General features: G+C 52.8%; 9 protein-coding genes across 9 annotated transcripts; 5 read left to right on the top strand and 4 right to left on the bottom strand.

The window, feature by feature from the left end:
• Window positions 1–836: 836 nt before the first annotated feature.
• Window positions 837–1,449, bottom strand: BKA58DRAFT_374317 (uncharacterized protein). Its single transcript, XM_046169320.1, has one exon. It carries the CDS (start codon window positions 1,363–1,365, stop codon window positions 895–897), a length of 471 nt encoding a protein of 156 aa, XP_046031918.1. The 5' UTR covers window positions 1,366–1,449; the 3' UTR covers window positions 837–894.
• Window positions 1,412–3,714, bottom strand: BKA58DRAFT_352372 (glycoside hydrolase superfamily). The gene is made up of 4 exons (XM_046168572.1): window positions 3,505–3,714; window positions 3,319–3,454; window positions 2,161–3,266; window positions 1,412–2,096 (listed from the first exon to the last, which is right to left on the bottom strand). The coding sequence occupies exons 1-4, from the start codon at window positions 3,574–3,576 to the stop codon at window positions 1,623–1,625; spliced, it is 1,788 nt and encodes a 595-aa protein (XP_046031917.1). The 5' UTR covers window positions 3,577–3,714; the 3' UTR covers window positions 1,412–1,622.
• Window positions 3,715–4,001: 287 nt separating this feature from the next.
• Window positions 4,002–5,316, top strand: BKA58DRAFT_28859 (uncharacterized protein). Its single transcript, XM_046166862.1, has 3 exons — window positions 4,002–4,431; window positions 4,610–5,017; window positions 5,068–5,316. Exons 1-3 carry the CDS (start codon window positions 4,150–4,152, stop codon window positions 5,155–5,157), a joined length of 780 nt encoding a protein of 259 aa, XP_046031916.1. The 5' UTR covers window positions 4,002–4,149; the 3' UTR covers window positions 5,158–5,316.
• Window positions 5,317–8,565, top strand: BKA58DRAFT_28850 (uncharacterized protein). The gene is made up of 2 exons (XM_046166861.1): window positions 5,317–6,810; window positions 6,876–8,565. Exons 1-2 carry the CDS (start codon window positions 5,476–5,478, stop codon window positions 8,274–8,276), a joined length of 2,736 nt encoding a protein of 911 aa, XP_046031915.1. The 5' UTR covers window positions 5,317–5,475; the 3' UTR covers window positions 8,277–8,565.
• Window positions 8,566–8,854: 289 nt separating this feature from the next.
• On the top strand, window positions 8,855–10,751 carry BKA58DRAFT_447730 (uncharacterized protein; the record flags this gene model as incomplete). Its single annotated transcript, XM_046174245.1, has 2 exons — window positions 8,855–9,353; window positions 9,413–10,751. The coding sequence occupies 2 exons, from the start codon at window positions 8,855–8,857 to the stop codon at window positions 10,399–10,401; spliced, it is 1,488 nt and encodes a 495-aa protein (XP_046031914.1). The 3' UTR covers window positions 10,402–10,751.
• Window positions 10,752–11,646: 895 nt separating this feature from the next.
• BKA58DRAFT_434784 (D-isomer specific 2-hydroxyacid dehydrogenase) lies at window positions 11,647–12,717 on the bottom strand (the record flags this gene model as incomplete). The annotated part of the gene is made up of 2 exons (XM_046173288.1): window positions 11,647–12,558; window positions 12,610–12,717. The coding sequence occupies 2 exons, from the start codon at window positions 12,715–12,717 to the stop codon at window positions 11,647–11,649; spliced, it is 1,020 nt and encodes a 339-aa protein (XP_046031913.1).
• A 582-nt stretch (window positions 12,718–13,299) lies between these two features.
• On the top strand, window positions 13,300–14,781 carry BKA58DRAFT_464913 (FAD dependent oxidoreductase; the record flags this gene model as incomplete). Its single annotated transcript, XM_046174941.1, has 1 exon — window positions 13,300–14,781. One exon carries the CDS (start codon window positions 13,300–13,302, stop codon window positions 14,779–14,781), a length of 1,482 nt encoding a protein of 493 aa, XP_046031912.1.
• Window positions 14,782–14,828: 47 nt separating this feature from the next.
• On the bottom strand, window positions 14,829–16,321 carry BKA58DRAFT_28840 (uncharacterized protein). The gene is made up of 2 exons (XM_046166860.1): window positions 15,911–16,321; window positions 14,829–15,861 (listed from the first exon to the last, which is right to left on the bottom strand). The coding sequence occupies exons 1-2, from the start codon at window positions 15,946–15,948 to the stop codon at window positions 14,877–14,879; spliced, it is 1,023 nt and encodes a 340-aa protein (XP_046031911.1). The 5' UTR covers window positions 15,949–16,321; the 3' UTR covers window positions 14,829–14,876.
• A 212-nt stretch (window positions 16,322–16,533) lies between these two features.
• BKA58DRAFT_397251 (uncharacterized protein) lies at window positions 16,534–18,024 on the top strand (the record flags this gene model as incomplete). Its single annotated transcript, XM_046171412.1, has 5 exons — window positions 16,534–16,560; window positions 16,610–16,913; window positions 16,969–17,190; window positions 17,240–17,560; window positions 17,609–18,024. 5 exons carry the CDS (start codon window positions 16,534–16,536, stop codon window positions 18,022–18,024), a joined length of 1,290 nt encoding a protein of 429 aa, XP_046031910.1.
• Window positions 18,025–19,247: the final 1,223 nt, after the last annotated feature.

Here is a 19,247-nt window from a genome sequence, read left to right as displayed (position 1 = left end):
TTGCTCTCGCTAGCATCGCTACTGCTCTCCCTACCAACTACGGCTCTGGCACCACCCCATCTGCTCCCCTCACCACTGGCAGCTCTGGTCCCAGCTACGGATCTGGCTCCAGCTCAGGCCCCAGCTACGACTCTGGTGCTTCCGATGAGACTCCCAGCAGCGGCAGCAGCGGAAAGCCCAGCTACGGCGGCGGTCTTCCCAGCATCGGTGGAGGTCTTCCTGGACTCGGTGGCTCTGCTGGTGGCAAGGGCGGCCTCGGTGGCATGATCGGTGGCTTCATGCCCGGCGGCGGCAAGCTCCCTGGTCTCTCTGGTTCCGGCGCTGGTAAGCTCCCTGGCATCGGTGGTGGCCTTGCCATCCCCGGCATTGGCGGTGCTGCAGGTGCCGGAGGTGCTGGCGCTGGCAAGGGCGGACTTGGCGGCTTCGGTGGCCTCATGGGCGGACTCGGTGGCTCCGGCAAGGGCGGACTCGGTGGTCTCGGCGGCCTCATGGGCGGAATCGGCGGTGGTGCTCATGGTGGTGCCAACGGCGGCGCTTCAGGCGGCGCTCACGGAGGTGCTGGTGCTGGTGTCGGTGGCTCCGTTGGTGGAGGTGCCCACGGCGGTGCTGGTGCTGGTGTCGGTGGCTCCGTTGGTGGAGGTGCCCACGGCGGTGCTGGTGCCGGTGTAGGAGGAGGAGCTGGTGCCGGCGTTGGTGGCTCAGTCGGCGGTGGAGCATCTGGCTCTGTCGGAGGCGGTGCCAACGGTGGTGCTGGTGCCGGTGTCGGTGGCGGCGCATCTGGATCCGTCGGTGGAGGTGTTGGTGCTGGCGTCGGAGGTGGTGCCAACGGCGGCGCTGGAGCTGGTGTCGGTGGCTCTGTTGGAGGTGGTGCTTCCGGCTCTGTCGGAGGTGGCGCTAACGGAGGTGCTGGAGCTGGTGTCGGTGGCTCTGTCGGTGGTGGTGCCGGTGTCGGTGGCTCTGTTGGCGGCGGTGCCCACGGTGGTGCTGGTGCCGGTGTTGGTGGTTCCGTCGGTGGTGGTGCCGGTGTCGGTGGCTCTGTTGGCGGCGGTGCCCACGGTGGTGCTGGCGTCGGTGCTGGTGGTAACGCTGGTGCCGGTGTTGGTGGCTCTGTTGGAGGTGGTGCTCACGGCGGTGCTGGCGTTGGTGCCGGTGCTGGTGGTAACGCTGGTGCTGGTGTTGGCGGCTCTGTCGGTGGCGGTGCCTCTGGATCTGTCGGCGGTGGTGCTGGTGCCGGCGCTGGTGGCTCAGGCTCAGTTGGAGGTGGTGCTTCCGGTGGTGCCTCTGGCTCTGTTGGAGGCGGTGCTTCCGGCTCTGGATCTGGCTCCGGCTCCGGCTCCCACTACTAAGCGGTCTCCGCGAAAGCATCACGCATGCTTTGTATATTAGACTCTGGATTGGACGAACGTTAGGATTCGAGATATGACTTTTAATTCATCATTCTACTTAGAACTTTCTCTCTTTGCAATTCCACCTTGATTCCCTACAATTCTTTGGACTCGGCTGAGGCGACTCTTTCAGTTGCCCTCATAACAAACAAATCGGAGGTAAACGGTCGCAGTATCGGTTATACAGAGGATTCCGAAACAGTACAGTGCCTTCCATCGTTGCCACTGAGTCGGACTTTACTCCAACATACCCAACACAGCCTCCCAAGGCCTCAACTCCAGCCTTCCACTCTTCGCCTTCTCATCCAACTGCCTCTCATCATAGTTGCCCGCAACCCACTTCTTCACTTTTAGACCACCCATCTTCTCCCACGCTATCTGCTCTCCGCTGAAGTTCAGCACAGTGATGAATGCGTTCTTCTCACTCCACCGCCGATAGGCAACAACCTTTTGATCCTCCATATCGAGCATTTCGAAATCACCGTACACAAAGACGTCCTTGTTCTCCTTGCGACACTCCAGACCCCGCTTCCAGAATGCGTGCACAGAGAGCATGCCGGGTGAAGGTGTGGGGTTTGCGAGTTGGGCTGCGGCATTGATGTTGGGATAGTCGTCGTTGACGCGCATCCAGGGCTTTCCGTTAGTGAAACCGGCTTGGGCAGATGATTCCCATTGCATGGGTGTTCTGGCGCTGTCGCGAGCCTTGCGTTGCTGTATGGGATAAGATGCATGGTCAGCGTGTGCTTCATGTCATTTCGTGCACTCAAGGACTTACCATGATCTTGGCTGCTAAGGCCTGCTTCTCAGCATTGCCTGGGTAGAGGTCACGGTACTTCTTGAAGAAGTTGATGCTTTCAATATCCTTGTACTCCTCGGGTTTCCAGTCCTTAGGCACGTTGCGCATGCCAATTTCCTCACCTTGGTATACATACAACGTTCCGGCGAGGGTAGTCTGCATCAGGCACAACAGCTTCGCACCATACTCGCGCCACTGGTCACTGTCATCGGTATACCTGCTTACACTTCGAGGCTGATCATGGTTTTCCACGTAGAGCGAGTTCCAGCCGTCGCGCTCGAGCATAAGGCGCTGTAGCCTGTTCACAATCTTCTTTAGGTCGCGCGCATCCCATGGCTGTAGGGTATACTTGAAATCGCCTGGTACATTGTCGATGTCAACCAAGTCGAAAACGAAGATCATATTCAGCTCTTCGCTTTCGGCACCGACGACTTTGATGACCTCATCATCATCGCGAACGAATGGCATTTCTCCAACGGTGAGCGTGTCGTATTTTGAGAGCACGTCGCGTCGAAGTTCCTTCAACCACTCGTGTAGTCTTGGGCCGTTGGCGTAATACTTGTCACCAGGCTGGTACTTGTTGTCTTTGACCGAGATGGCCGCATCTGGGAACGTCTGCACCTTCGATATCATGTTGATAACATCCATACGGAATCCCGAGGCACCACGATCGAGCCAAAAGCGCAAGATGTCGTGTACGGCTGCGCGCACATCAGGATTTTCCCAGTTAAGATCCGGTTGTTCCGGCGTAAAGAGCGATAAATAGTACTCCTGTGTCTTCTCATCCCAAGTCCACGCAGAGTTTGCCTCTCCTAGAATCTGCGCCCAGTTATTTGGAGGAAGGCGATTTCCTTGAGCATCGTACTTCGCAGGCTTCCAGATATACCAGTCGCGTTTCGAAGATTCCTTTGATGAGCGCGAGTCCAGAAACCATGCATGCTCTTCCGATGTATGATTGACAACAAGGTCCATGACGAGTTTCATGTCACGCCTCTTGACTTCTTTGATGAGGTTGTCAACGTCAGCTAAGGTGCCATAGCTCGGATCAATGTCCTCGTAGTCTGCTATGTCGTACCCCATATCCGCTGGACAAAGTCAGTATATGCCTCACATGCGTTCTGCATATTCATGACTTACCTTGCGGGCTCTTGTAAATTGGCGAAACCCATATCACATCGACACCGAGGTCTTTGAGGTAGTCCAACTTCTGTGTGATGCCAGGGACGTCGCCCCAACCATCGCCATTGCTGTCTAGGAACGAAGCAGGATATATCTGTCCTCCGCATTAATACCTGCCTCATCACAGTGATGGGTCGTTCATACCTGGTATACCACCGCTTCTTTCCACCAGCGATGCTTGTCGGTTCCGATATACAGGTCTCTCTTTTGCGACATTGTAGAAATTCTACGTGATGAATAAAGACGTTATGTCGTGAAGTTTCGTTGTTTTTAGCATTAAGAGGTGCGGTGCATAGTGGTTCACGTCATAGTCGTATGTGGGCCGAGCCAGTCGCGATGGCCAACAGATGTAGTGCATCTCAACGCGTGGGTATCTACGTGGGGCGCGTCAACCCTCCCGATGTCGCGGGGTAGCCGTTGGGCCGACACCCAGCCACTCAGACGGAGACACCAGCCTTCCCTGGTATTGTCCATTTCGATGCATCTCCACATGTGCTTTCAGCAGCGACGTGCATTGCAGCCTAGCTTTGTTCGCGCAATATGGAAGATACTGCGAAGATCGCGTTGTTGGCGTAGCTCACGCGCCAAAATACGTCACCACGCGGCTGCACGGCTAGGCACGCGACCTCTTACCCTCCACAGAAACCGGATGAATGCTACCGCGCAACACGTACTTACAACAACATTCCCATGTTACCCTCGGATTCTTAAAGCTTCAGGAAACCCACCGAATCCGGTCCGATAACACCAGCAACCAGCTTCCACCAAAATCAAGAGAGCTCAGGAGCTATGACGTACGACAACGATGCTGAGGAAAGAGGCACGTCCGGCTCGCGGACCCCACTTCTAGGGAGATCAGCACATCAGAGGATAGGACAGGAAGGCGAAGGATCTAAGTGGACATTGATGAATGTGCTACAGTTCTTCTGCGGTGGCATCTATGCTCCTGACTCCACCACGTACGACCCCCTGGAGATATTGCTCAATACCGAAGACACAGACGAGCAAGACGAGCTCACAACATTATGGAGAGACAACAAGCTGAGTGAGCTCAACTTTGTCGGCGTTGTGGTAAGTCTCTCAATGAATTCTCTTTTCGTGGTTCATGCACTCGGCGCCGTGCCTTCTTCATGGGGGCATGCTTCACGCCAAATCGTTCCCTGGCTAGGACGAGCGCCATTCGGCGTGTCGACTTCCCTTGATCAACATCAACGTTTTTTACAGCATCCAACATGCTAACATATGACAGGCTGCCCTTTTGGCTGGCGTTCTCACGTCCACCGGGAGCTGGCCGAACATCCTACCAAATGGAAAAGAATCGCCATGGTCTGTGCGCACGTCATGGTACTGCGGTATTATACTGTCGTTGTTCAGCATCCTTACAGCTGCTGATCAGACCGTACGACTGCATCGCCTTTCATCACATCGCGATGGATTGGCCAATATTCGGAAGCTAATTTCCAAGACGAATGGCGAGAGAAGCCATTCATCCAAGACCGGACGTCGGACACCTAGCTTGCTACAGATAGTCACATGGCAAATGCCGGTGATGTTCTTGACCTCAGCTACTCTTTGTATGATTGTTGGAATGTTCTTGCATGTGTGGTCTGCGACTACGCACCTGCACCATCCAACACTGTGGGACGATAACACCAAGGTACGCTCGTATGATGTTTATTCTTGATAATGTTTTGACTCACCAAAAAGGTTGCCGTAACGTTTAGTACTGTCGCTATCCTCGCAGTTGCGCTGTTCTTCGTCGGTCAAATCTCGCTTTACTCTCCAATTCGACATTGATGTCACGTACACTGAACAGATTTGGAATTCTGGGGGAGCCCATAATCGGCTCATACCTTCATTCCTCAGTACTACCATAGCGACCATTAGCAACGGCATCGTTCTAATCTCAGAGACGTCTCTTTATTACTCGACTGCTAGCCGTCCCCATTCTGATTGTCGTGCTTGCGCTCGCCTCTGCAGTGTCGTTTGCTCAGTGCGCCTGACACAATCACACAATCAATTTCATGGCTATAAAGCGACGGAAAGCGCCTTTCTCAAGACTTCTCTAGCCAGCTATTCTGCAGTCCCGTCGAGCGAAAGAATTATATAACGCTCATGTCCGCCTGTTTCACTACTCGAGCGAATTGGCCTCCGTCATTGCGGGGTTTCCCTTTCTACATTAGCTCATCGCGTTTGTTCTATACATTCCTCACAGATTCAAACACGACCCTTATAACCCAAAGTCTTACCCCGCGCCAGCAATCCCTTGTATACGATCCGGTTGAGCAACACCTTATGGCGACTGTAACAACAGCGGGCTCGTACGAGCAATACAAACTTGACACCAACCGGTTCATCTTCTGGCTCATTGACACTGCGAACAAGCGGGGCTACAACATGGCTGATCCCGCTAAAATCCAGCAACCCTCAAAACGGCTGAAAGGCAAAGCGAGGACGCAAGCGACCGCTAGTACCCCACCCATCGCAAACTCGACCGCATCGAAAACCAATTACGTCATCTCGACGGAAAAGATTCTCGAGTTGGCGAAACATATCGCCAATCATAAGGAGACTTCGACAATGCCCAAGTTCGTTTGGTACTCCTACAAGCGGGCCGTGAGAACGCGCCAGGCCTACGCTGACCGCTATGCCCAAGACGAACTATCGGAGACGGCTTCGGAAGATGGCCACATCTACTTCCTGTGGCTGCTGAAATACTGCCACACGATCCTCATGAAGAAGGTTGTAGTGCAGGCCGTCAGCCGATCCAAAACTGCAGCACCTGCGCAACTTCGATTCAACATCGCGACTGAACCAACATCAGCGACATCTCCTCACCTGGTATCTGCACCAGCCCTGCACACCGTCGATAATGGCCAGAATGCGATGGCTGAGGAAGCAGCAGCTACGGAAGCCGAGCGAGAGGCAATAGGACATACATTAGATGAGCTGGCCCGCAAGTTTGAGCTCGACATGAAAGCGAAACAAGATACGGAGGTTGAACTCGAAAAAGGGAGAAAGTACAAGGAAGAACTTGCCTTGAGAAAATCTTGTCTGGTGGACGATATGCGCATCATCGTCGAGCAGCTGGAGTCTGACTGGGACGACACTCACAAGGCCACTGGTGATAAGGATTACTTGGATGAGATCCGAGCTACTCTCATCACGGAAGCTGCGTTCGACCTTATACGCCGCAAAGAAGAGGTCTTGGTACAAGAAACTCATGAGAAAGGTCTGCCGCCATTCGATCCCTCTCTCGACGATGATGACTTCTTTGGCAAGACCGCCACAGCTCTAAGGAAGATCGAGGCGGAGCGACGAGGTTCAGAACCAGGAGAATATTTGTTCTTCGCATCGCGGTTGATCATTCAAGATGATGTCGCGAAGCGGCACTCGAACGAGGACTACGACTTCCTAGTACACTACTTGTTTGAAGCAGCACTGGAACCAGTAAGTCTTTCTTGATCCACCAAAAGTCCGATCCGTATCCCCATCGATTACTGATCATTGTATAGAAAGCCAGAAAGGCACACGAGGAACGGTACCAGATGCCACTATTAGCAGGAGCATTAGACGCCCCTTCTCGGGCATACGGTTCGCTAGGTGCTTTCGGATTCGTCTCAATGGTTTTGATATTCGCTGCCGAGTTGGCAATCAGGATCCGATCGAAAGACAAAACCCACTCTCTAAAGCATTACGCACCAATGTCAGTTCGGGCGGCGAAAGAAGAAGCCCAGTTCGCATCTTGGAGCGACCGAAAAATCGCCTTCTCGCATTACATCCAGCAAGTCACAGACTCAGCGTATACACACCGAAGTCTGATCATAGAACGGCCATTCTCCCATGCCCGGTACGCTAAGATGCGGATGTTGACGGCTGAACATCTGTTCTGCGGTTTGCAGAACGACTACCCGAGGCCGATGTTCAGGACCGATGAAATTCGAGATGAGTTGATGATGGGTCTCGAGGTGATGAACGCCGTCAATGGCCGTGGCAATAAGTCTGCACGTCAAGCGGCTGCCGCTCAGTACATTCTTCCGCCACAGGATGGAGACTTCTTGCGTAATACCGTTCCGACGCTGAGAGCAAAGCTCTCCCTAGTCCATCTCTTACTGCGCGAGGAAATGGGACTAGGCTTTGCTAATCTCAGCCCACAAATTTTCGCCATAGCCCATTTGTACAACTGCTTCCAAAAGCGAGGCTGGATCAGCGGAGCCTGGCCGGAAATCGAGCTCATCATGGACCGGCATTCAAAGAAAATATTCTCCATCGCAATACCCACCAAACCTAATGAATTTTACTCGCGTCTGCTGCTTGCAGCAGGGTACTCATCCAAATTCATCAAGAAAGCTCGAGCTCTGAACAAGGACCTTTACAGTAGCAGCGAACTCGGGAAAGCCACCCATAAGACGTGCGAGTTAGAACCGCTTCTGATGACGAAGATTCTCCGCGACTATGTTCATCAGAGGAACATGGGAGTACGCACCTGGTATCGTATGGATGAGGAGATGGCCAAAGACAGCAAAAGCTCTTCGCGGACGCAGGGTTCTGGTGATCTGAACATCTTATCATTCATCAGAAACCTCCGCAACTCAGAAGAGCTTCCTCGCGTTCTGGACCGCTTGGAATTTGACTATATCAGCCTGACGCTGAAGTGTAACGAGCTCTGTGAGAAGATTGATACCGAACAAGCAAACTTTAGCGTTAGTGGAGAGAAAGTAAACAAAGAGGCGGACTGGAAGTCGCCTACCAGCGACGGTTTCATGATTGTGGCAATGCTCCTCGGAGATCTCGACCGCGTTGTTATGAAGAAGGAGCGTGATCCCAAGGGAAATATGGACATGGCAGATATGACCAATGTCGTTGAGGCAGTTGTTGGAGTGATGCAAGACTTTCTGAATGGGCTGAAGACGTAGGCGAAGAGGACATGTTCGAGACGGTATAGAGACTATGGAAAGCACAACATGGGCTGCTTGTACCACAGTACTACACTGGAGACGGGCCTGATTAGGCGGTTGACTTGGATAATGATACCTCGAACGACATGTTTCCGGAGCAACTCGGATGGACCGTGATCGGACAACTTCCCGTATAGCAAAGATGCATAAAATCTGTGATCCTACACCACCTTCGCTTCATGGCTGGTTCACTGCACTGATATCAGACCGGCTCCCCACCTGTGTAACAATTCAGCCCACCTCATCTGCGGTGTAAAACTTGCTCCGCGTCTCTACTGCCCGGTTGAGATCCCAATATCCAGATCCGCCAATCATATCGAGGCACCCGGGCTGCGGCTGACTGGTGGTTCGGGATCACGACGCCACTAATAAAGCTTCGTATATGCACACCGGTTCTGCTGTGCTCGTAATATGGCCTGCGATGTTCCTGTACTGGCTGGGATTCTGGGAGCCAGAAGTGTCGAGAAAGCTTAAGATGGAGCTAGAGTCTCGCATGGTAGTGCCAGTGAAGTGTCTCGATCTTCTCCTTCTGCAACATGCGTCTTCTCGTTCTTTCTTCCGCTAGCCTCTTCTTGTTCGGCGCAGCATCTGCGTACAGCTACCCAAGCAATTCATGCGAAGACTTGGCTCTGGTACTGCCCAACCGCACATTCTTCCCCGCAGCATCAACCTACAACGCATCAATCCAATCATATCCATTCCTTCAGCTTCGTCTACGACCATCGTGCATCGTCCGCCCGACATCCACAGAAGATGTATCAACTGCCATCAAGATTCTGCGATTGAGTAACGGCACCAAGTTTGCGATCAAGGGAGGTGGTCATAACGCGAACGCCGGCTTGAACAATATCGATCAGGGCGTCACAATCGACATGCAGAGCATGAACAAGGTCGGTGTCGAGAGAGGAGATCGAGTTGTGAGAGTTGAGGCAGGGGCGCTATGGCAGGACGTGTACGACGAGGCTGAGAAGCGGAATCTGACGGTTCTTGGGGGTCGCATTGGCGTCGTGGGAACTGCTGGCTTTCTGACTGGAGGTAAGCCGGAACTCGCGTAACCCTTCCATGGAACTAAGAGACTGACGAACGTCGTCCAGGGGGTATATCTTTCTTTAGTCCAGAGCGTGGATGGGCATGTGACGGCATCGTCAACTTCGAGGTCGTACTCGCAAGCGGGGAGGTTGTCAACGCGAATGCGACATCGCATTCTAATCTCTTCGCGGCGCTCAAAGGAGGGCAGCTCAACTTCGGTATAGTCTCGCGCTTTGACTTGGCATCCTTCCCTGCTGGTCCTATCTACGGCGGAAGAATCGTCTTCGGGCCCAATGCCACCACGCCTTTACTTTCCGCGTTTACCGAATTCAAGCTCGGGCAGTATGATCCATATGCAGCGGGCTGGGTCACTGTGCGCTATAACCATACAGCAGCGACCTTCACCCCAGTGAGCATCATGTGGTACACACGGCCAGCGCAGAAGCCCGGAGCATTGGAGTCAATTACTGAGATACAACCGCAAATCCTGAATGGCATGGTTGAAGCTCCCATTAGTGAGCATACCAGGAATGCGTCGAGACAAGTGGCTGCAAACCCTCAGCGCACCATCTGGGCAACAACCTCGTTCGCCGTCTCACCGACAATCATTCATCGCATCCATACCTTGTGGAAGAAGGTCGTACCTGATATTGCAGCACAGTACGCGTACGCCAAGCCAGTAGCAGAGATCACATTCCAAGCTCTTCCTGCACCACCTCGCAATGGCACACCGCCCAATAGCTTAGGCTTTCAACCAGATGAGACGCCAGAGAAGGATCTGGTATTCCTGCAGATAATCTTCACATTTGAAGATGCTGCCGCTGCCGATGGATTCGAGGAGGCTCTGAAGGACTTGGTGAAGCTAGTGGAAGGGCTGACGAAAGGAGAAGGTGTCTTCCACCAATACAAGTATCTCAACTTCGCAGCATCATTTCAGGATCCGCTGGGAAGCTATGGCGGAGTTGAGTTGGAGAAGATGAAGAAAGCGGCGAGGAGATACGACCCAACGGGTGTTTTTCAGACGCAGGTGCCGGGAGGGTTCAAGCTGTTCTGATACATATGGGCGCGAATGTGAGGAGAGGTAACGGTGCGTGCAGGCATCGCGTGAGCGCGTCGGTGGCCTCAGTGGAAGCGGGGTGGCTGAGAAGCCGGTGACAACGTCCAAGCCAAAGCTGGCTAGTGCAGGGGTTAGCTTCATCAAACCTACTGGCAACCACGACCGCTTTAATTCCATTAGAAGCTAACATCCAATATATCGAATGCATCGCCCGTTGATATGAAGTCTACGTGATGCATCAAAATTATTAGACATGGGAGTGCCAAAGAATACGGACGTCAAGGCGTTCCGCTGAGCCACGCGCGATGCTAGCGGTTCAGAATATATGAGCAGTTATGCATAGCCATCTACGTTTGAGTTGTCAGAGCGATAAATGACCACGGTCAAACAAAGCCGACTTTTATCCATCATCGCGACCATTATTGCACTCAGTCTTGCTTTAGGACCATACTAAACACCTTCTACAGACTGTATCATGGACATCACGAACGACACGTTCCCTCATGAATATCTACCACTTTCAGGATCGCTGGCAACCGGCAACTCCTTGTTCCACAGTCTGTCTAAACCGTTCGGATCAAGAGAAAATAGAAGCAGTGAAGAGCCCATGGAAGTGGTGGCTCACATTCACTGTTCTGGGAGTCGCCTAGCGAATTCTCTCACTACAAGAGTTCTGTAGCACGGCGACCAGAACCAAATGACATCCAGGGAAGCTTTTGACACAAGCGGCCGCGTTGCGCCTAGAAAAGTACTTCCCCTCGCCAGATCAACCCAGCTGCAGGTACAGATCTTGCATCACAGTCAATACATTAGCGACCACATCACAAACCCAACAGGCTATCAACATCCACTTGCAACGGTCGAACACCCTGTCAGTACCTCGACTTCGACAAGCGCATACCAAATTCCAGCGTTTCACTACATCGAAACAGTGCCTATCGACCGTTCCAAAATGCATCCTGCGCTCATTGCCCTTTGGGTGGTCGCAGCCCTGCTAGAAATTTGGCTGTTCTTCGCACTCACGTACGCCAGGCTGCAGAGATACGATGGACGAAACTTTCGTGAAAGGGTCAGGGACGCTTTGCGATTTCGGTTGTAGACAAACGAGTGGAACAGGGTTTACACGTGAAACTGAAAGGAAGACACTTCTGGCGAACGACGCGATGTTGCTGGAGTTGAAGTGGAGCGCAGCGTGGCAGGAATTGGGATCAATATAAAGTAATATTATATTGATCGTGTGTTCTATAGCTGCAGTTCGTTCACCATTTCCTCCCCTGATAACCCCGCGAGCAAATTCTTGACGCTCTCTGTAGCCATCTGGACCCGCGTCTCAATCGTAGCACTCCCGATATGCGGCACAAGGACAGCTCTTGGCTGCTTCAGAATCGGATGATCAGCTGTGATATTGGGTTCATTCTCGATCACGTCCAACCCAGCACCGAATATCTGCTCTTGATCCAGCGCCGTAACCAGTGCATCAGTGTCGATGATGGGGCCTCGCGCGATGTTGACAATGACAGCGAGCTTCTTCATCTTCGAGAAGAAGTCTGTGCTCACGAGATGCTTGGTTTCTGGCGTGAGGGCGCATCCAACAACGACTACATCGCTTTCTTGCGCAAGCTGATCGGTGCTGTTCGCTGGTTCGATGGGGATGGTAGCGTTCTTGATCAGGCCAAAGTGATCCTCTTTGACGGGCTTGCCAGGCTGAGATGTAAGGTAAATGACCTTTTTGATACCGAATGGCAATAGCCTTTGCAACGAAGCCTGCGCAATCCTTCCGAATCCCAAGAAGCCGATGGTTGATCCTCGGATCTGAGGGCCGGTCATGAGCAGTGGATGCCATGGCATCTGAGGCCATTCGCCCTTTGCGACTTTCGTCATCGACTCTCCACCTCTTCTTTGAGCCATAAGAATCAGCATGATCGTGAGGTCTGCTACGGCGTCGGTGAGACAAGTTGGTGTGTAGCCGAGGCGTACGTTGCGATTCTTCAGCGCATCCCGGTCGACGTGATCAGTACCGACGGAGAATGAAGCGATGGCTTTGAGTTGGGGTCCGGCTGTTTCTAAGAGCTCTTCATCGACTTTGTCTGTGAGCATGACGAGGATTCCGCTTGCACCTTTGGCGTTTTCGAGAAGCCACGGGCGCGGACATGGCTGCATGCATCTTGTCAGCAACGCGTCTTATCGCCAGTGACGGACACTCACCTTTTCGGATTGCCATTGCACGACTTCCAAATCTTCTTTCTTCGCATCAAGTAGTCTTTGCGCTTCGTCAATCAATTGTCGCGTTACAACGACCTTTGTTTTCGCCATGTTATTGTTCATTCGTGCGGCTGAGGGGTCACCGCGATCGGCGTTAGGCGGGGTAGAGCTCGACTTCGTCTCAGTAGCACCGTCACGAGGGCTTGGTGAGATGTGCAGAGAAACTTGCGATAGTCTTTGCATTGGATCCGGATAAGTGTCGAGACATTACTGTCTCAAGGAGTCCATCTTTACAACTTTGCTACCGGACGTCTTTGGCCCGAAGCATCCGCCAATAAGCGTTGGAGGAAAGCGAATCCACCCTCGGATGAGTCGTCTCCTTGCTCTCTATCGTTATCACGCACTGAGAGATGAAGAGTCCCTTATCAGTCGTCGTGGAATTCGGAACCTAACAATGAACGTTTGTGGAAGCAACACCTCGTCGCTGCCCACGTATCGCGCTGGGAAGTGACGCTCCCAAAGTAGCAGGTACAGCCGATGCGCGCCCCACTCCCACGATATCACCTCTTCCCCGTCTTTCTCATCATTGTCAAGTCCTATTCAGCGCTGTAATTATTCATAAGCTTCAACATAGACTCAATCTTTGCAACTCCATTCGAAATAAGAGGAAACCACCACCAACTCAAAATTGACATGGAGGAACGAGCGCGCATCCCCGTCGCGCCACCCGTTACCAATCCACTCTCTTCGTACTGGCACGACCCGAAATCTCACCTTGCAAATGTCATTGAGCCTAATGCTACAAAGGGCACGCAAAATTACGACTATGTCGTTATCGGCTCTGGCATCTCAGGCACAATGACCGCCTACAATATCCTCAACACTTGGCCTGACGCGTGCGTGGTGATGTTGGAGGCACGTGAAGTCTGCTCAGGCGCCACGGGTCGCAACGGCGGACATACCAAAGCGGCAAGCTACCGCAGCTACACACATCATGTGCAAGAGCTTGGCAAAGAAGAAGCATTGAAGATTGCAAGGCTGGAGTACGCCAATATTGTTGAGACGCATCGCATGGCGGAAGATTTAGGGTTGAACTGCGAAAGTAAGTTGTGTAACACGGTCGATCTTATCTACGATAAGCCTACTTTTGAAGCGGGCAAGATGGCTATTCAGATGCTGCGAGTTGATGCGGAAGAGCAGGAGAAGGAAGAAGGAAATGCTGCATGGTATCAGATCCATGAAGACATCGCGGATATACAGGGCAGATTCTCTGTTGCGGCGGAGAACAGCAACCCAACAATAGAAACAAAAGAGAAGCTGGCAGGCGCCTTCGAATATCTAGCCGGCCGAATCCACGCATATCGTTTTACGACCGGTTTGTTGGCGGAGTGTGTCAAGAAAGGGCTACAGCTATGTACGAACACGCCAGTCCATGACATCCATCCCTCGATAAATCTGGATAAAGAGAATGGTAGTCGCTGGGATGTGTGTACCCACCATGGCATCTTCACTTCTAAAAACGTAATCATCGCAACTAACGGGTACACACCTTACATCATGAAGGAGCTTCAAGGAGCCATAGTGCCAATGCGTGGACAGATCACCGCACAGCGACCAGGAACTTCAACGAAGCTGCCAGCTCCATTACCAACAACATACTCATTCATCTACCGCGATGGCTACGAGTACATGATTCCTCGGCCCCTGTCAGACGGCGGACAGCACATCGTCATTGGTGGTGGCTTGGTCCGTCTTCCTCAGGCCGGTCCGAGCGAATACGGGACGGTTGACGATAGCACTTTAAATACACATATCTCCAAGTACCTCAACGAGAGCTTGACTGGGTATTTTGGCGCCGAGAACTGGGGTGAGATGTCTAAAGAAGAGGCATCGCGCCGCGTGGTACAGGAGTGGACGGGAATCATGGGCGCAACGACTGACGGACGGCCGTTTGTGGGTGAGGTGCCAGGCAAAAAGGGCTTGTGGATATCCGCAGGGTTTAATGGCCACGGTATGGTGTTATGTCTGAAGTCTGCAGAGGCGCTGGTGAAGATGATGGAAGCTGAGGGGTCGAAAGGGAAACCAGAGTGGTTCCCCAAGAGCTTCTTGATCACACAAGAACGACTGGGGAAGTGCAATTTTCATGGTCGTACCGATATGCAGGTATCTGAATGATTGATCTGATAGATCATCCGTCACCAGACGCTCTAACTCTACTAAAACATACCCAATGATAGTGCAGACACAATGTTCTGTTGTACGATGACACCTCAACGTAACACAGCTCTTGGTAACACACTTCTTCTTCTCTTACGATCATTCCAGTCTTTCCTCGCCTCTGCGGGTAGGTACCAGCAAATGCAGAAAACTAAAATCCATGCATTCCCGATAAAGTGTGCAACAGCATAAGCTTTCGGCCTCGACTGCTTGAAGATGTCACTTCTGTGTGTATGTCCAGGTCGTTCCCGCCGGAACCATCGGCACTCTGGACCTAGAGTCCCTTTCAGCTCTTTCACCCATTCTTTCTCAGTATAGAGCATGTCACGTTCTCCATCTAAGCATCCATACCTCTTGTATTTCGGCCAACCCGAGCTCTCGACTTGTCCCGGATGCCTGGTGACTATCGCAAAGTACACTGTCGCACCCCGTTCCTCGGCTTCAACAATCCACGGATGCATTATTTGCCAGATCTTGTGTATTTTCCGTGCCACACGAGGTATAGCTCTGGCTTTGAAGATGGAGATGCCTAGCTCGGTGCTAAAGGTGATATCGAGCCGGAAGTTTGGGGCCCAGATGCAGTCCGAAAGGGCTTTCAAATCGGATGCGAGTGTTTTGACGCTGACAGAGTCGGAGCTCCCCTCGTCCAATGATCCCTTGATAGTTAAACTAGGAAGCTTCGCGTCGCGTGGGGTACGCCACGCTCCGAACATGTCTGCGCCGAGAAATGCTGGGAGCTTGGTCGGCGTGCTGATCTTGAAGTGCGGGTACTTTTCGTAGAGTATGTCAATCATTTCCGCTGCGAAATATGGGTAGAAGAGCGAAATCCAGGGCGGCTCCCAACGCTTAGGTGAGCTGTTCTCTTCCCAGTTTAATCTGTTGTCCTTGTAAAAGCGGCCGTAGAATTCCTTGAATTCATCGCGGAACTGCTGGACGTAGATTCTTACTAGACAGTCTTGCGTGAGAATGCTAGATAGGATCATGTCGCGTATCTCGCGTGGCAGGCGCGTATACGCGGCTTTGGTGATGCTGTGCAGCCTGCGCGTTGTCAGTAGATGTTGGTGAGAGCGGCTCCATGGGCACATACTCATGATGATCTTGGGTCACCTGTGCATTGACTAACATATTGAAGCAGGATGTAAATGCGACATTAACAACAATCGCAGCTCAGGAGACTTCTAGAGTGCCGAGGCACGGCATGCGGCGAGGGCGGCTGGGTGCCTGACTGGTGGCGCAGCAATGCAAAACCGGCAGCAATGGCCGGTTGGATGTATGGAATACAGGCATTGTAATTGCTTTCTGAGCTAATTCAGGGTGGCGATTGTCTTTGCAGATAGCAATATAGAAGGTCTTGTTGACATGGTATCCAATATCAACTACATAGGGCTGCCAATCGAGTCTTTGAGTATACACCTGGTTGGAAGGTGCAACAATTGGAGATCGAACATGACTCTAAAGAAATCGGAGTGGTGACTTCAAACAAATATTATCGTGGCACATTTGGGATGGGAGCGAAAGAGGTCTGTAGGAGGAGCTTGATCGAGTTGATGGTGCCCCACTTGGCGCGAAACGTCATCAGTGGCAGCGGAACATTCCAAGCCACGAGCACTGCGCGGCATTCACGAGCCCAGAGCTTCAACAACCGCGACTGCCCTCTACAACCGCCAACAAACCCACATTACTCTCATTATACGAAGAAACACAACCAAAATGTCTGAGAAAACTAGCACGGAAAAGGTAAGCGAAAAAGAGACGGATGAGGAGGGAGCCCCACTAACAGCTGCAGCCTCCAGAGAGCCCAACTACGGCGCGTGAGCTCGACTTCGACGATGACAACGATGCCCCGGCAGCGGCAACTCAAGACAATGCTACTTCACCCTCACCAGCCTCCAAGTCGCCCAAGCCCGGTGTGCGCTTCAACGAGGAAGCCACAGAGATCCCGCCCCAGAAGCCCCCGCGACCAGTCGACCCGCAGGTGCAGGCGCAGAACACGCTGATTGAGGCTTTCCCCGACGTCGACCCCAATGTCGTCAAGGCGGTCCTGGTCGCCAGCGGAGGCAAGGTCGAGCCTGCCTTCAATGCGCTACTGAGTACGTGGCTGCCTGTACGGTGCATAGTAATGAGGGGCACAGCTAACCAGCGCAGGCATGTCGGATCCCAACTTCAAGGCCGAGGAGGCTCCTCCGCCGCAGCCGCCACGCCCACAACCTCGTAGTCAGCTCGAGCAGGACGAGATATACGCGCGACAACTGGCTCAGCACTACCAAAGTCAAGGCGGTCCCGAGGGCCAGGGCGCTTACGGATCGCGTGGCCAGGGGCAGCGACAACGGCCTGGTGAGCCCGAGCGGGAGCACAGCTTCTTCGATGGTACGATCACGCGATGTCAACATATGTATTGCTACTAACACTGAGCCAGACGACCTACCTGAGATCCGCAAGAACATCGAACAGGGCTTCGAGGAAACAAAGCAAACCGTCACAAAGTGGATCAGCAACTTCACCAAGAAGCTCGACAGCGGCGAGATGGACGAGTACGACAGATACGGCAACGTCCAGTACACGGGAAGGCAACCACCACCACAGCAGAGGCAGAACTTCGGCCCATCGCAGTCAGACCAGATGCATGGCATTCGCAAGTCGGCGGAGCAGCGACGGTCGGCAGACCACAACCGCTACGATGCTGACAACCGAGTCATTGGCGACGACTTTGCAAAACTCGAGTTGAGAGACAACGAGGGTATGTTGGAAGCACCGTGCATGTGCAACAGCTGCTAACAGCCTACAGGTCCTGGCCCACGATCGTCAAGTCGCCCGCACGCCAACCCCGACCTCTTCAAGCCCACGCCCGTATCTCCGCCCCAGAGCGGTCCCGTTGACGAAGTCGATGCCCTGTACCGTAACCCATCGCCGAACAACCAGGGCAGCCAGGGTAAATCGAGCGGCAAGAAATGGCAGCCTCTCACCTCAGTCGCACCAAACCCAGAGCCCGATGACCACGACCCCTTTAGCCTCGGCGACAGCGATGATGAGGAGAAGGATGTCAAGAAGCAGGACACAAACCCTGAAGATACCGAGCGGCTCAAGAACGCTGCTCAAAATAGCGAGGGCCCAACCTCTGGGAAGCTCAAGCCTGCGGAACGCAGTGGCAGCGTCAGTCAGAAGGACGCTACCATGGAGGCATTATTGAAGGAGGCCAAATAAGAAGCCACCTTTGCTTGCTTCATGGTTATTGTATGCGCAGTACGCCGTGAGCATGGAAGCTTGGCAAACCCGTTGTCTGCTGCGAACTAGTAGGTAGGATGAGCATTAAGTTTACTTGTTCTATCGACAATACTTCTCCGTTGCTGTAACCTTCCCAGTCATGTTTCTTCGCACACCTAACACCCTAAAAACAGTAGCTGGCTTCTTCAATCGTATCCCAACATCAGGAGATCTGGTGAGGTGGAAATTTGGCCCCCAATTGGCCGGATCAAGATCGGTGGCAGAGCGAGATGCATCTGTGCGAACGCCTTCGTCTACTGCGAACCTCCCGCTGGGCGCGAAACTTCGCAAGAAGCTGCGCTCGTCCGCCCATGCGCTCGTGAAGCTGAGGTAAGCTTCACGTTGGGCTAGGGCTATGTGTTCAGAGGTCAGATACGCCGCCACTGGATTCCCTACACGAGTTCTAGATACTGTCAGGTGCGTTGCGATATTCTCCCTTGATACATAGCCTTCAGCCACCGGGCGCCAGACGATAATTCTCTGCTGAGCTGATCACATAAACCGTTCCGAAGGCGTTTGTCTATGCCAAGCAAGCTTGCCTCAGCCCTACCGCAGAGCATTCCAGCTACGACTAACTATCACGGATTCAATTCTATCGGTCGAATCTCATTAGCTTCATCTTTTCTTTCGAAAACCAGGCTCCCATAAGGTCAGTCTTACAATGGGGAACTGCCCGTATCAATCTTGGGGTCCGAAACATGCCACCAGATGCTTGTTCGTATACACCAAAGCCCAATGGTACGTTGATAGGCACCAGAGTCACAGCGTATACACTTGGATATATACTGCTTAGCAATACTTGTGGCAATATGAAGGTTTGTGAGATGAATGCATTGGCTGAGAAGCTGAGAGGCTGGATCGTGACCCCCTTGTCAGCTGAAATGTACGTCAGATCTGACCACCAACCGTTCACAGCAGTCGAACTCAGCCACTCTGCAGCGCGTCGGTAAGCAACTTTACTCGTCACAAGTAGTTCATGCCAAGTGTAATCCTCCCGCCAGTGGCTGCATGCGCGAGAACTCCATTGACTCTTGGCAGTATCTCCACTCCACGACAATGGTCCTTCGCATCGGTTTGGAACGGCGTGGCTCAGTGTCTGCCTTCTCGTCTGCCTCAATGTGGCCAGGTGCCTGTCGTAGAGGGTGTTCACCTGATGGTCAGCT

The sequence above is a fragment of the Alternaria rosae genome, assembly GCF_020736505.1.
Source record: "Alternaria rosae strain MPI-PUGE-AT-0040 chromosome Unknown BKA58scaffold_1, whole genome shotgun sequence".
NCBI lineage: Eukaryota > Fungi > Ascomycota > Dothideomycetes > Pleosporales > Pleosporaceae > Alternaria > Alternaria rosae.
The sequence above is the reverse complement of the archived record's forward strand: the minus strand, read 5'-3'. Positions and strand labels throughout refer to the sequence as shown.

Coding starts and splice junctions, on each gene's coding strand:
- BKA58DRAFT_374317 (XM_046169320.1), bottom strand. CDS start 1,365: ATGCTTTCGCGGAGACCGCTTAGTAGTGGGAGCCGGAGCCGGAGCCAG.
- BKA58DRAFT_352372 (XM_046168572.1), bottom strand. CDS start 3,576: ATGTCGCAAAAGAGAGACCTGTATATCGGAACCGACAAGCATCGCTGG. Junction 3,455..3,504: donor AAGAAGCGGTGGTATACCAG/GTATGAACGACC, acceptor TGCGGAGGACAG/ATATATCCTGCTTCGTTCCT. Junction 3,267..3,318: donor AATTTACAAGAGCCCGCAAG/GTAAGTCATGAA, acceptor GACTTTGTCCAG/CGGATATGGGGTACGACATA.
- BKA58DRAFT_28859 (XM_046166862.1), top strand. CDS start 4,150: ATGACGTACGACAACGATGCTGAGGAAAGAGGCACGTCCGGCTCGCGG. Junction 4,432..4,609: donor TCAACTTTGTCGGCGTTGTG/GTAAGTCTCTCA, acceptor AACATATGACAG/GCTGCCCTTTTGGCTGGCGT. Junction 5,018..5,067: donor TGTGGGACGATAACACCAAG/GTACGCTCGTAT, acceptor CTCACCAAAAAG/GTTGCCGTAACGTTTAGTAC.
- BKA58DRAFT_28850 (XM_046166861.1), top strand. CDS start 5,476: ATGTCCGCCTGTTTCACTACTCGAGCGAATTGGCCTCCGTCATTGCGG. Junction 6,811..6,875: donor TTGAAGCAGCACTGGAACCA/GTAAGTCTTTCT, acceptor ATCATTGTATAG/AAAGCCAGAAAGGCACACGA.
- BKA58DRAFT_28840 (XM_046166860.1), bottom strand. CDS start 15,948: ATGTTAGTCAATGCACAGGTGACCCAAGATCATCATGA. Junction 15,862..15,910: donor GTGACCCAAGATCATCATGA/GTATGTGCCCAT, acceptor GACAACGCGCAG/GCTGCACAGCATCACCAAAG.